Raw genomic sequence first — 14,693 nt, forward strand, 5'->3', positions numbered from 1 at the left:
TACAGAATTTTAACAAGATGTCAGGATGGCCGAGTGGTCTAAGGCGCCAGACTCAAGTTCTGGTCCTCGTGAGAGGGCGTGGGTTCAAATCCCACTTCTGACAGTTTTTTGCTTTGGAATCAGTAGCGGATGGATACAAGGACTATAAAATCTTGAATGTTGAAGAGAATTATATATGTACAAATACCAAAAAAAAAAAAAAATACCCTATATATAGAGCGTAGTTTCCGCCCCTGATTGCGACCTAAAGTTTAATTGATTAACAACACTAACACTTTGTTTAAATGGTTATTACTCATTGTTTCATAATGTATCGTATTGTGTTGTATTGTATTATATTTTGTATTATACTGTTTTGATGATTACAATATTTGAATAGATCGTATCGTTTTCCGTCATTACATGACGTTAGACATCAATAATTTAAAGGACAAACCTATGAGAAAAGTTAGGTACGGTGTAGAGCTATTATAAAAAAGTAGGATAAAAGATAAAATAGTAGTAATTATTTGATAATAAGTAAAGACATAATGAGAAAAAATAAAGAAGGCAAGGACGCAATAATACCAAATCAATTGTTACATAAAATGAGATTTTTCATCGTTATGTAATGATGGATTTAACAATACGATGGGATAAACTTAAAGTAACAATCACAACAAATATTGTATTTAAAGTAACAACGTAATAAAATAAAATAGGTAACAACCATCCAAACAAGTTGTTGGAAACCAACATTGTTATACAAAAATTGCTAAGTGCATTAATCAGTTTTGACAATTCTGTATTTCATGATAATTGATAGGAAAGCCAAATGTGTGGCCAATATTCAACAGTATTGAGTCATACTCCATAATTATATGAAATCAACACATTTGTTTTTATTTACTGGAGTATTATTAGTTAAATCATTTTATTTTTAACTATAAATATTAATTTTTTTTTCACTTTATAAACATGAATTCAAGTTACTTGCATTTGTGTTCACAACTTTAAATTCTTTATTTTACCCTCCCCAGAAAGGAAAAACAATTTAGTAATATTTACTTTTCATGGTAAAACCCCGCCACTTAAAAACATTCATCTTCACTGTTTCACCAAAACCCTAACTAGAATGGACGAAACCCTAACGGACCAGTCGCCGGCGGCGATTGCGGCGGAAAGTGCAGGGCAAGCACCTTCCGTTGACGGAGGAGGAGTGAGTGAAGAATATAGAAGCCCAGAAGAGTTGGTAGCTAAAGCAATAGCACCTGTAAAAAGAGAGTATCTTCGGCCTCCACCTTGTAGACCTTCTAACAATAATGATAGCAGTGTTGGAGTACAAAATGATGATGCAGCTGAGGCCAAAAGTGCTCATATTGTTAAGGAGAAGAAATCCAAACGCCAAATTAAGCGCGATCGCCAAAAGGTTTATTTTCCTTTTATAAATCTATTCTTCCAACTTAACCTGTCTTAGTAGGCGTTTTAAGTTGGAAGTTGTGTTTGGTTATAGTTTTTACAAAGAGTATTTGTTGTTTTGTACGCACTGGAAGTGAAAAAAGAGAACCATACATTAATGAACCACCATCCAAACAGGGGGGTTAGGTGTTTTCCAAATACACTGATTTTCAAATAAAGTGAAAAAAATTCCGGAAAAAAATGAATAATTCTCATGTGACAAATGGGACCTTAGTTTGACTGGATACGGAGTTTAAGAGATATAGGGAGACTTTTCAATCTTATGGTTATAAATTAAAGATATGCGTAATGTACTAAAATGTTTTTTGAATTTTGAGGTTTTAAACTTACCATGTATGATGTTTGAATTGTCAACTTACTAAACATAGAAATGTGCACTCTCTTTATGGAAACACTTATTAAATTGGGGCGGAGGAAGTATATATTAAAAAAGGTTTAATTTTGTTACGCGAATTTGCATTAGAAGACAAATTACTTACCAGTATTACAATGTAGTTGTCCAAATAGATTGGAATGCTTCTAGAGGATTTACAAATCAAAGCTCGAATCAACTGTATATTAAAAAAGGTTTAATTTTGTTAGACGAATTTGAATTAGAAGACGAATTATTTACCAGTATTGGAATCATGTAGTCCAAATAGATTGGAATGATGTAGTCCAAATAGATTGGAATGCATTTAGTCCAAATAGATTGGAATGAATTTAGAAGATTTACATATTCCACCCAACTTAGCATATTGTTGATTCGAGCGTTGAGTTTAACTTTTCTCTGCAAAAGGTTCCATTTTAGTTGAGCATAGGGCTGGCAAATGGTTAATAAAAACAAATAACCATCCAATCCAACTCATTAAATTTGGGTTGGATAACTGATCATCCAAAAATGGATTAAATTTGGAAATTTTCCGTATTATCCATTAAAAGATGGATATCCAGATATTATCAATACCCATTTGTCTGTTTTTTTTTTTTCATGAGTTCTTGCTTTCTAGGAATCTAAGCTTATTTTGGCTTTCAGCTTGTGTTCTCACTTGACTATTCCTGAAAGCGTGGATAATTATCCGTCGGTTAAAACATTTTTTATCCATGTTAAATATGGGGGGGTCAGATATTATAATCCTTTTTGTTTAACCCTTTTTCGCCCATCCATATCCGATTTGACCCATCGGTTTGCGACTCCTAGTTGACCATACTGTGATAACTGATAATTATGTGATTGTGCATTTTAGGATTTTGGTTGGTTTAATTGCTCATAAAAGATACAATTTTTTTGGTTGGTATAGTTATTTTGTATTAAGTGTAATGTTTGAAATGATTGCAGGAACTAAAATCTCCATTGCATATCTGTCCTGTGGTGGCCAAATCAGGAAAAGTTAGTGCGTGCCCATATAATGACAAATGCCGGTTTAGTCATGATTTGGAAGCTTTTAAAGCTGAGGTAAACCAAAAAAATAAGATCTTAGTTTTTGTTCTGATGGTGTTATGCTTTATGGAATGCCACAAAAGTACAATCTTTCGTGTTGTTTTGAGTGCAGAAACCAACTGATATAGAGGGTAGTTGCCCTTTCCTGGTTTATGAAGGGCCATGCCCGTATGGAGTGGGTTGTAGGTTTGCAGGGACACACAGAGATGATGTTTCAGCTCAAACTGAGAATTTGCCGGTAAAGAGTTCTGAAGTAAATTTTTTCAATAAGGACACTCAGAAACTTCTGTGGAAAAACAAAATGAAGTTTCCCAAGGCTGAAGCCACTCTCAAACTTCTTAGACTTAAGGTTTGTGAATCCCACCATTTGTTCTTCCATTTTTCAATACCAAATTTAGGTTAAAAAAAGTGACTATTATTAGGCAGACTTCAACTTTTAGCCTAATGAACAAGATGTTTGAGAATTAGGAAGCAGCCTCATACCTCTGTGATTTTTTTCTGTGAATTGTTTCTCTCATGTTCATTATAACTTCTTATTACAGGGCAATCCTAAAGATAAAACATTGGCTGATACAGAGGAAAATGGCCAAGTTGTGCCAAAAGAGCCAGCCACTGACACCAAAATAAACAGCAGTGAAGTTGCTGCTGACAGTATCCCTCCTTCCATTTCACCAGAAGATGATTTAGATGAAAATAATTTGGCTGATGATATTAGACCTTTAAAGAAGGCAAAGTCATCTGTCAATGAAATTTGTTCTTCCCAAGTTAGCAATGGTTGTTACTTGTTAGATGCTTTCTTCCTTTATGTGCATTCAGGTTGTTTCTTACAGTGGGGTGAAAGCTCTTATACATGATACTATCTATCCTGACAGGTTCAGGTGTCCAGGGGGAAGTTCTTGGCAGCAACTGTGATGTGAATAAATCAGAGCCTACTGCTGATGCGGTTACAGATTCTGATAAAAGCCTAAAATTGCACCACCGTGAAAAAAAGCTTATTGATTTTAGAGACAAACTCTATCTTGCGCCTTTGACCACAGTTGGGAATCTGCCTTTTCGGAGAGTTTGCAAGGTGCTCGGAGCTGATGTTACATGTGGTGAGATGGCAATGTGCACAAATCTTTTGCAGGTCAGTCACTGTTAATTGTTGATGGGATAAATACAAGTTATCATTAAAATTATTCATGAAGATAGAATCCAAATGACCGAATGAGAGTGAAGTTCTTCTGTGGTAATTTAATGGTTAGGAAGTACAAGCTGAGAAATGCTATTATAAAAATTGCATATATTTTCTTGTTAACCCTTTGACACATAAATTCGTTCAAATGCAACTGGTTTAGATGTGGGCGTGTTATACTTTTGGCTTCCATAAGAAATAAATATGCATGTCTTCCCTACCTCATCCTCAAGTTAAGAGAAACACCTGCAATGGTTTTGTATGGGGAGTACTCAACTTGTTTAGATATGGATATGTAGCTTTTGGCTTCTATGAGAATCCATGTCTTTATCTGTCATCCTTGTTCACCAACTTCCATCTCAAATGATTTTTTGTTCACTTGAGTAACACTCTTGAACTTATGTATTAATTCTTGTATTATGGCTAATGTAGGGCCAAGCATCTGAGTGGGCACTGCTAAGACGGCATTCATCTGAGAATTTGTTTGGTGTTCAGATTTGTGGGGCATATCCAGACACTGTTACAAAGACTGTTGAGCTTATAGAGCAAGAATGCTCTGTGGATTTCATTGATATTAACATGGGATGCCCTATCGATATTGTAGTTAACAAGGGTGCTGGATCAGCTCTTCTTACGAAACCAATGCGAATGAAGAGTGTAGTAGAAGCTGCTTCTTTAACAGTTGATACGCCGGTAACTATCAAGGTAGGGTGGACTACTTTACCATTTTTTAATAACTCTTGGAAACCAACATTTCTGGGCATAGTTAATTGGCATTGTGATACGATATTCCCAGTTTCCACCCCAACAGCAGCTCTGGAGTATTTTATTGCTTTTCTGTGTTTATCTTCTTAAGGAGATTTATGGAGATGATTGACACTGCACCTTTTTCCTGCTTTAGGTAAGAACTGCTTATTTTGAGGGGAAAAATCGCATTGATTCTCTAATAGCAGATATTGGTAATTGGGGTGCAAGTGCAGTAACCATACATGGTAGATCACGTCAACAGCGCTACAGTAAGCTTGCTGACTGGGATTACGTCTACCAATGTGTACGAAGGGCCCCTAAGTCTTTACAAGTCCTTGGAAATGGTGATGTATTTTCTTATTTAGACTGGAACAAGCACAAAACTGAGTGCCCTGAGCTTTCTACGTGTATGATTGCTCGAGGTGCTTTGATAAAGGTTAGTAGTAAAATGTTTTCTGCTCTTCTATTTCCGTTATGTAAAATTTGTTGCTGTTGCATGATCATTCTATATTTGCCTCTGAGGGTCTATCTGCACTAAGCAGCACTTCATAATTTTGCAGCCGTGGATATTTACCGAAATCAAGGAACAGAGGCACTGGGACATTACATCTGGGGAGCGGCTAGATATCTTGAAGGATTATGCACGATTTGGCCTTCAACACTGGGGTTCCGATTCAAAAGGTATAGTTATGTGCATAATGTTAATGGGACATTAAGAAGTTTGTCTCGTAAAAGTACCAGGTATATTGCTAACTTATTGGGAGCATGCCATAAAGATAAGCTATCATGTTATATTTGCATCCATGTTTACACATAGAACTGAGTGTTGGGAGTCTTTACATCATCATATGTTTACACATAAAACTGAGTGTTGGGAGTCTTTACATCATCATATGTTAGTCATTTTACATTATGTATATTAGAAGATGAGAGAACTTGTGGAATTGCTATATCTATGCTAATATGTTCCAGGCATGTTCGGACTTGCTGAACTGTGCTCAATATCTGGCCCTTGGAGCAGGATAAATTGAATCGATACTGCTTTTGTTTACTTGTCCGATTTTTTTTTTCCGCTGTTATCCATTTTACACCAGCAGTGATTTATGTATGCATCCTGTACATCCTAAGGTTATTCATTCATTTCTTGAATGTCTGTGAAGCGTTAATGGGAGGAGCTGCAAGTATGCTGCAATAACTTCCAATTGTTTTTCTTGAACAGATGGGGGTTTTCCTCTACATTTTATTCTCATTAGCAGCAGTTTGCTTTGTTTGCAATATTAAAAAATTATCCTTATCTATTCCTAATGTTTGCACCAAATGAGCGCAGGAGTGGAAACAACAAGGCACTTTTTGTTGGAGTGGCTTAGTTACACTTGTCGGTATGTTCCAGTTGGCCTGTTAGATGTTATTCCACAAAGAATAAATTGGCGACCACCCTCATACTACGGTAGGGATGACCTCGAGACACTAATGGCCTCTGATTCTGCTGCTGACTGGGTACGTAATTTTGTTGTTCGTACACAGTATTGTCAAGCACTTATAACATTTATTGTCCTCATTGTAATATGCTATATATTCCCTCCGCAGGTAAGGATCTCCGAGATGTTACTTGGCAAGGTTCCTGCTGGCTTTTCGTTTGCACCAAAACACAAGTCCAATGCTTACGACAGGGCAGAGAACGGTTAAGATCATTTGTTGGCTGTTGCTGATGGATCTGATACTAATCTTTGCTGCGCCTCAGCGACCTTTCCTCTCTCGAGATCAGCGGCTTATTTATCATTTGATGCTTGAATTAAATCAAGTGCGAGGTTGATTGTCATTTATAATAGCATATTGTAAGGCTTTTATGTGGCAGTTAAGATTTTGTTTATTCAAATCAATGTTATTGTTGCATTCTAATGGAGGAATAAAACAGATTTTTTGATTGATATTCAACTGCAAAGATTAACCAGCTTTGTAACTTATCAAAAATGCTCATTTGGGAACCGTGAATTGTATTTGTAGGAGACATGATGTATAATTTTATATGAAATCAATTAAGTGTCTACTGATAATCAATTAATTCTTTAATTAATGTACTGATACGGTTATATACGTTGGATGGTAGTATATCTTGTTTTTTCATTTAACACTATTGATAACAATGATATGTCGCATAGTTATAATAGGGTAAGCACAGTACGTAAAAAAAGTTTTACCATTTACGGATACATTAGTATATTTTGAGAGTACGTTGAGATATCTGTTCTTTATGCATCATCAACTACTGCAGCAGCCACGATTTTAACTCAAAATACAGGGATTCTGTAACACGTGCAATTCTACGAATGTCAACATAGCATACAACCTGTAACGAACTAAACCAAGTGCGAGATGTTTGTTTTATATGACATAGTGGTGTCAATCCAGTTTTATTATGCGTCCAAAAATTTGTTTATATGTCTGTATTTTCCTTCTTTAACTAATTTGTTAGGTAAGGAAAAGAAGAAAAAAAAAACTACTTTGTTAGGTGTCTAAGCCTTGTTATATTATTTTCTAGAGCTCTTGAGGCATAACGGCTTGTATTTACACTCTAGATTCTGGTGGTATTAGACCTGTTAAGTACTCTATTCAACTGCTATAATCCTAACATTTTATTTGACTTAGAAAGGTATTACTATGTTGTCTTAACGAAAATAGCTCATTTAAGAGTACGACCAGCGCCAAACGCGGAACCAAGGATAGGCCTCAAGATCTAGTAACTGAGTTCTGAATTTAATTTTTGTGCATATTTAGGAATTTTTTAACACGTATACAGGGTTTAGACTAATTCCTCCAGGTCTTCAATTTTGATATATACTAACAAAGAAAGGAAATGCAAACATACACTGAAGACAAGGAAGCCTGATGATATTGACCAATGACAAATGGAAATATCCGCTGTGACGTTGCAATTTTTGTCTTTAGAATACCTAATTGCCAAATGTTGAATCCTTCCTAATGTTTCCAGTAGTCTCAAAGTCACATTACATACGCAAATCCACTTTATAGAGTAGTTGTTGTTAATTTGTTAAAGCTAATGGAGTAGTTGCATTTCCACCTAATGTGGACTTAATAAAAAGTAGTCAAATTCAAGAATTCCTTCTAACTACATTTCAGTTGATTCTCCCCACAACATAATAATCCTTAGAAGGAAAAAAAGGAACTAAGGAGACATGGATTCTGCTCTCTTGTATGAATTCAAAAGGCAGGCTTCCTTCTTCCTCAAAGAGAAAATCAAGACTGCTAGATTGGCTCTTACAGATGTTACTCCTCCTCAACTGTAACTTCTCTTGTCCTTTTTACCACTACTTAAAAAAAAAAAAAAAAGGAATTAGTGATAGACAAATTATGTAGCTAAACAGCAAAATACGTTGCTAATTCTGTTCTAATAAAAAAAATTGTTAGCTACGAGCAATTTAGAGGTGAAATTCGTAGCTAATTCCAGTTTTTCTTTTAGAGTTCCCTGAGAACACTTTCATTAGTTCATCCATTCTATTTCTTCTTATGAATGACGTATATTTTTAGGCTGGCAGAAGAAGCTACAAGTGGAGATTTGAGTGCACCAAACATGCAAACCATGAGACTAATATCACGAGCAGCCTTTGAAGTTGATAATTATTGGAGGATCGTTGATATTCTGCATAACAGGTTTTTTCCTTTTATTTATTTATTGCTACTAAGTGATATTAATTACTACTACGTGATATTAATTATTTGTAATCCCTTTGATTTAGAATTTTAGTTTGACCTGTGCTTCTTGTTCTTACGCGAAAACAGGTTGTCGAAATTTGATAGAAGAAATTGGAGACCATCTTATAAGGCTCTGATGTTATTGGAATACTTGCTAACACATGGACCAGGAAGTATTGCAGAGGAGTTTCAAAGTGATGAAGATGTGATTAGACAGATGGGAAGTTTTCAATATGTTGATGAAAAAGGGTTGGTATCTATACTTGCATTATATTTGCTTTCTGCTAAAACAGGCACCAGTACAAATTTTGCATGAAGTTCATTTGCATTGAAACAGGTTTAATTGGGGAGTAAGCGTTGGAAAGATGTCAGAAAGGGTGATAAAGCTACTGGAAGACACGAGTCTCCTGAAAGAGGAGAGGGAAAGAGCGCGAAAAGTGACAGTTGGAATAAAAGGGTTCGGGAGTTTCTGCAAACGTCCTATTTCAGGTGAAGAAAGCATGAAAGACGCCGTTTCCGAGAGGTACCTGAGAAGCAATTCTCACTTTACTGATTTTCAAAAGAAGGAGAACCAATTCATGGCCTCTTACAAGAATACGGAAGGTGTTATAGATGATCCAATTAGTGATGCCATGGAATGGGATCAACATCCATTTTGTGATAGAGATAATCATAGTCAAGCTTCTTTGCTATCCACCTAATGGCGCGAGACAACTCTCTAAGGAACTCAGGCAAAATAGCCCTATCACTTCTTAAGAAGAAATCATGTACCATATTGTCAAGTCTGTGTTTCAGTGGAGGTGGATAGGTGTGCTTTTCTTGTTAATGAGATGTAATTAAAACTTAATTTTGCAGGTGAGTATTCAAAGTCTATTTGTGTCCTTATGCTTTATTTTTCTGTAGAAACTTTTCTTCCAACAGAGGGATTCATCCTCGCTAATTTTAGTAGGCGTTTGGCTATAGATTCCAAATATTTTTCACTTTAATCGAAATTTATAAAATTGGAGTTGAAGATAGAGGAGTGTTTTGTTATACTTATTGCAAATGATAGAAGAGAGCACTTTATTTGGAATTTATGAAAATGAACTTGGAAACGCGTATGGATCACTTTTCCAATTTTAGAATCCAACTCCAAGTTGGACTTGAAAATTTATAACCAAATATTGATTTTGAAATAAAGTGAAAGATTATTCCGGAGAAAAGTGAAAATTCTCCTGGCCAAACAGCTGCTTACAGCATTGGAATTACAACCAAGAAGCTATAATGAGCAGCAACAATTATTTTCAGTGCACTAACCCATTCCATTTTTGTCAGAGAAATTGTGAACAAATTATCCTGAGGATCATTTTAACCAGATATATAGTTCAAAGATTCATTATAAAGCTCAGACCATTTTAGACAGATCTATGGATATTGTCTATTAATAGCATAAATAAATAGATGAGAGACAAAAAGGAAAAGGAAGAAAAGATCTGCAAACTCTGATGTGACATCCCAAATAGAAGGGTACAGAGCAGCATGACTTAGAGGGGGAAGAAGAGAAGACTTAAAAAGCATTTAATTTTCTATAGTTAAGCACTAAAAATCCAAAGCAAAACTTAAAAGCAACATGGAAAATTTAGCTGGTTCTAACTTCATTCAAGATAGTCTTCTGAACCTTACTACTTCCTGGTAGCCAACCACCATCAATGGAGTCCATATCCCCACTTAATCCATCATCCATAAAGTCCCCAATCCTTTTAACTTTACCCGTGGGCTCAACCGGATACTTCCCTGAAAAGCAAGCGTAACAAAAGCTGTTTGAATCTTTCCCCAACAACTTATTCAAGCTCTCGATTGGCAGAAAGGCTAGCGAATCCGATCCAATATACTCCCTAATCCCCTCCACACTCATCCTATTAGATATCAACTCCTCCGAACTCGGAGTGTCCACTCCATAATAACACGAAGCTATAATTGGAGGGCTTGCAATCCTCATGTGAACCTCTTTTGCACCCGCCTCCTTTAACAACCTCACAATCTTGGAACTCGTAGTCCCTCTAACGATCGAATCATCCACAACCACAACTCTTTTCCCTTCCAAAACTGCCCTGACCGGCGACAACTTAAGTTTCACCCCGAAATCCCTAATCTTTTGCGATGGCTCGATAAATGTCCGACCAACATAGTGTGACCTAATCAAACCTTGTTGAAACGGTACACCCGCTTTAGCAGCATAACCAAGCGCCGCCACAACACCCGAATCGGGAACCGCGATCACCACATCGCAATCTACAGGTGCTTCTGTTGCTAGAATTTCCCCGAACGCACGCCTAGACTCGTACACAGACCTCCCGTAGACTATGGAATTAGGAAGCGCAAAGTAAATATGCTCAAAGATACAAGATTTAGGCTCAGGATGAGGCATCAAACAAATAGATTGAACCCCTTCTTTATCAACCACAACTACTTCACCAGGAAGAACTTCCCTTTCATAAGCAGCCTCAATCAGATCCAAAGCACACGTTTCCGACGCAAAAACAACAGCACCATTACTCCTCCTACCCATAACTAATGGCCTAAAACCATAAGGATCCCTAACAGCAACTACCTTATCCTCAGTAGCAAACACCATAGAATAAGCACCTTCAATCTTTTCACAAGCTTCAACAATCCTTAACAAAAAAGGCCTTGCCTTTGATATAGCAATAAGATGTAAAACCACCTCAGTATCACTACTAGTATTAAAAATAGAACCATTCTCCTCTAATTCACCCCTAAGTTGTTTATAATTTACTAAATTGCCATTATGAGCAACACCAACAGAACCAAATCTATAACTAGCAACAAAAGGTTGAACATTTTTTAACATAGAAGCACCAGCAGTAGAATACCTTACATGTCCAATCGCCAAATCACCTGGAAGCTGGTCAAGTTTAGACTCGTTAAACACGTCAGAAACCAACCCAACACCAGTAATCGACTTCAAAACGTTGTCGTTCACGCAAACAATGCCAGCGCCTTCTTGACCACGGTGTTGAAGCGCGTGGAGGGCTAAATAGCAGAGTCTAGAAGCTTCAGAGTCGCCATAGATACCAACAACACCACATTCTTCACGGGGTTTATCGTCATCATCGAAATAGGAATTGAAAGAAGTATTCGGGTCGGGTTTGGAAGATGAAACGATGTCGGTTAAGGGGTTTTTGGAGGCGGTGATTCTAGGGTGGTGGTGGTGGTGGTGGTAGGGTTTAGGGAGGGTTTTAGAGGCTAAAGATAAGAGCTTTTGAGAAGGGGAACAAAAGGGTTTGTCAAACGCCGGTGAAAGATGAGATTTACTGACGGCGGTGGAGAAGGTGGCGGCCATTGGTGGTGTGTGTCAAAACAGAGAGAAAAGAGGGCTGTGTGAATAGCCAAAGAAGCTGCTTTAGGTCTTGGTCCTTTTATTATTAGTCTGAGGAATGAATAAGGGCAAAATTGGACGTGTGGTGACGGTCGTCTGTATCACCGCGAAATATTTATATATAACATAAAGCTAGATAATATATATATATAAAGTTAGGCATAGATAAAGTGATGTGACATGATTTCATTATTTTTGTCAATTTTTTGATATTTTACCTCATTTTTCTAATTAAAAATGAAATATAATCATGAAAAAGAAAAAAACACTAATTCAATACAAGCGGTCAAAATACCAAAATTTAGATTCTCTAGATGCTTTTGCCTTATATTTTTTATATATTTTGTTCGATGCTCGATGGTGTAGTGTTTGAGTCTCTGATTAATCCAATTTATGTTGGAAAATTCTAACTTTATCAAAGGCATTCTTAATTTCAGAGATAAAATTTTCTCATAATTAAAATGAAGGTATACTCATCATCCGATTACTCCTTCCGTTCTTTTTTCTTTCTTCCTTTTAATAAAATACAGGCTTTTTATTTATTTTAGGAATTTTAAGAGATATTAATTATTATAATTTTTAAATTACTTTCATTATTAAATTACCACATAAAGTATTGATCAAACTTGAAATTTTAAAGCATAATTAACAAATTAATTTGATAAAATACTATTCTAATAAATATTTTTTAAGAGAAGTGCCAAGTCATTAAATAAGTATGACCTAAATAAGAAGCAAGGGAGGAGTCTATTTTTTATGGATGATTTTTTGCCGATGTTTCTACATGGGTCCCGCAAATTGGATTGTTATTTCCCTCATTAAGGGCGTCATTGGACCAAAATTAACTTCCCCAACTTTTGCCCTGAAAATACGCTTGCGGGACTTTTTAAGGACCTGTTTGGCTATGAGAATTTTACACTTTTTGGAGAATTTTTTTTTTTTCACTTTATTTAAAAATCAGCATTTGACCATGAAAATTTGAAAGATAATTTGAAGTTTTATTTGAAATTTAAAAAACATCTAAAACCTTATTTTCACTTTCAATACATTCAAATAACCAAATATTTTTTGCAAAACTATAACAAACACAATTCCATCTTCAACTCCAACTTTAAAATTCCAAATAAAATAAAAAATATTTGATTTTCATGGCCAAACGCCTACTAAATGTGTCAAATTCACTTTGTTCATTAAATTTGTGTTTTAAATCACACTTTAAATAATAGATGTTCTTTTCTTTTTATCTAAATTATTTTTACTCGATGATCTGAGAGGAGTTTCCTTTCTTTTCCATGTGCTTTCCTTATCTTCTTAAAATTCAGAAAATGCGCATGCATTTCTATTAGTGCAGAATTAGTACCTTTTATCAGAACAAAAATATATTCTTCATACTTAGCTAGAAATGGCCGAATCTTATACTTAAGTGATGCAAAGTTAAATCGGTTAATAGAGAAAGTTCTAAATCGTGATTATGTCCATATTTGAAATTCTTCAATAAAAATCTCAACAGTTAACTACTTTTGATGAACTTATAGTTGATAGTTTCATATACTGATATGAGCCTGTTTGGATGGGCTTATGCCTATAAGTTATTTCCAGCTTATAAGTTAAAAAAAATAAGTTGGGTAGTCTAACATTTTTTTTTTTGGCTTATAAGCTGAAAACAGCTTATAAGCTGCTTTAGATAAGTTAAGTCAAATGGGCCCAATTATTTTTTTGAGCTTATTTTAAGCACAAAATGACTTTAAGCTGGTCAGCCAAACACTCAAAAAAAGCTGAAAACAGCTTATAAGCAACTTATAAGCAAACTTATAAGCCAATCCAAACGGGCTCATACGCATGTTCTTTTGGAAGTTAGAACACTTTTAGAAAATCTCTTTCCTCTATATTTGTGATTGTTAAATACTTGAAAGTAGGAAGCAAAGGTGTGGGAAACGAATTTTTTTGGTGGGGACTTGGAATCAAAGAGATTTACTCTAAGCCTCTCTTTCTCGATTTGATTAACATGCTTTGACACCTTTTGGAAGAATGAATAACATATATGTAAATGTTCCTGGCCACAAATAGCTACTCGAATAAACTTGACTCCATTTGTTTTTTTTTAATCAACTCTATCTTTGTACACATAATCCAAGTTTACAAGAAAGCAAGCCATAAACATTGACTTGTCTAATTCTTGCACCAGTACTTTTGAACTCCCAAAAGTCGAGTTCCGCTTTGGTTGACTTGAATTTATCAAAGTTACTTAATTAAATAAAAAAAGAATAGGCATGACAATTGACAGGTTTTGAGATTAGTCGTATGTCCTACTCCTACTCAAAATACGGTCATTATATATGATGATATTAGAATTCTTCTAGATCCTTCATCCTTGAAAAGATTAACGAAATTAAAGCAGAAAAAGAAGTGGACAGGCACGGTCGGAAGAAAAAACTTACTCATATCCAGTGTTTATACTAAACTATTCTATAATATATTGTGTTAGCTGATAAATTAAAGTAGAAGTAAGTAAAATATATTAGAGTTTCATGCAAAATAGATGCGAGTTTGATCCCCACTCCACTTTTTCCTTTCACCTTTCTTATTCTCTATGTAATTAATTAGTAACCCCTCTAGTTTAAAATAATAAATTTTTAAGCTTGAGCACGTGAATTAAGAAATTCACTTCCTCCTAAAGATAGAGGGCTTACTGTTTTTTGTATCTAAAAATTAAATGTCATACATTGATTGATGTGGTGTTTAAAATCTTATAGCAAGTGAGACTATTTAACAATTTGACGTTATTTTAAACATTTAAATTCTCC

The 14,693-nt window shown here is 35.3% G+C and overlaps 3 protein-coding genes and 1 non-coding gene across 4 annotated transcripts; 3 read left to right on the forward strand and 1 right to left on the reverse strand.

Moving 5' to 3' along the window:
* Positions 1 to 19: 19 nt before the first annotated feature.
* On the forward strand, positions 20 to 103 carry TRNAL-CAA (transfer RNA leucine (anticodon CAA)). Its single transcript has one exon. It is a non-coding gene; the product is annotated as a tRNA-Leu (tRNA).
* An 804-nt stretch (positions 104 to 907) lies between these two features.
* LOC132599246 (tRNA-dihydrouridine(47) synthase [NAD(P)(+)]-like) lies at positions 908 to 6,857 on the forward strand. Its single transcript, XM_060312540.1, has 10 exons — positions 908 to 1,408; positions 2,777 to 2,893; positions 2,991 to 3,227; positions 3,421 to 3,652; positions 3,751 to 4,004; positions 4,485 to 4,757; positions 4,954 to 5,235; positions 5,360 to 5,480; positions 6,127 to 6,296; positions 6,387 to 6,857. Exons 1-10 carry the CDS (start codon positions 1,115 to 1,117, stop codon positions 6,483 to 6,485), a joined length of 2,079 nt encoding a protein of 692 aa, XP_060168523.1. The 5' UTR covers positions 908 to 1,114; the 3' UTR covers positions 6,486 to 6,857.
* Positions 6,858 to 7,688: 831 nt separating this feature from the next.
* LOC132599248 (uncharacterized) lies at positions 7,689 to 9,470 on the forward strand. Its single transcript, XM_060312542.1, has 4 exons — positions 7,689 to 8,100; positions 8,346 to 8,468; positions 8,598 to 8,759; positions 8,848 to 9,470. The coding sequence occupies exons 1-4, from the start codon at positions 7,994 to 7,996 to the stop codon at positions 9,209 to 9,211; spliced, it is 756 nt and encodes a 251-aa protein (XP_060168525.1). The 5' UTR covers positions 7,689 to 7,993; the 3' UTR covers positions 9,212 to 9,470.
* Positions 9,471 to 9,902: 432 nt separating this feature from the next.
* Positions 9,903 to 11,958, reverse strand: LOC132599247 (amidophosphoribosyltransferase, chloroplastic-like). The gene has a single exon (XM_060312541.1). The coding sequence runs from the start codon at positions 11,851 to 11,853 to the stop codon at positions 10,129 to 10,131; it is 1,725 nt and encodes a 574-aa protein (XP_060168524.1). The 5' UTR covers positions 11,854 to 11,958; the 3' UTR covers positions 9,903 to 10,128.
* Positions 11,959 to 14,693: the final 2,735 nt, after the last annotated feature.

Source organism: Lycium barbarum, chromosome 6 (assembly GCF_019175385.1).
Source record: "Lycium barbarum isolate Lr01 chromosome 6, ASM1917538v2, whole genome shotgun sequence".
In the NCBI taxonomy this organism is placed as follows: domain Eukaryota; kingdom Viridiplantae; phylum Streptophyta; class Magnoliopsida; order Solanales; family Solanaceae; genus Lycium; species Lycium barbarum.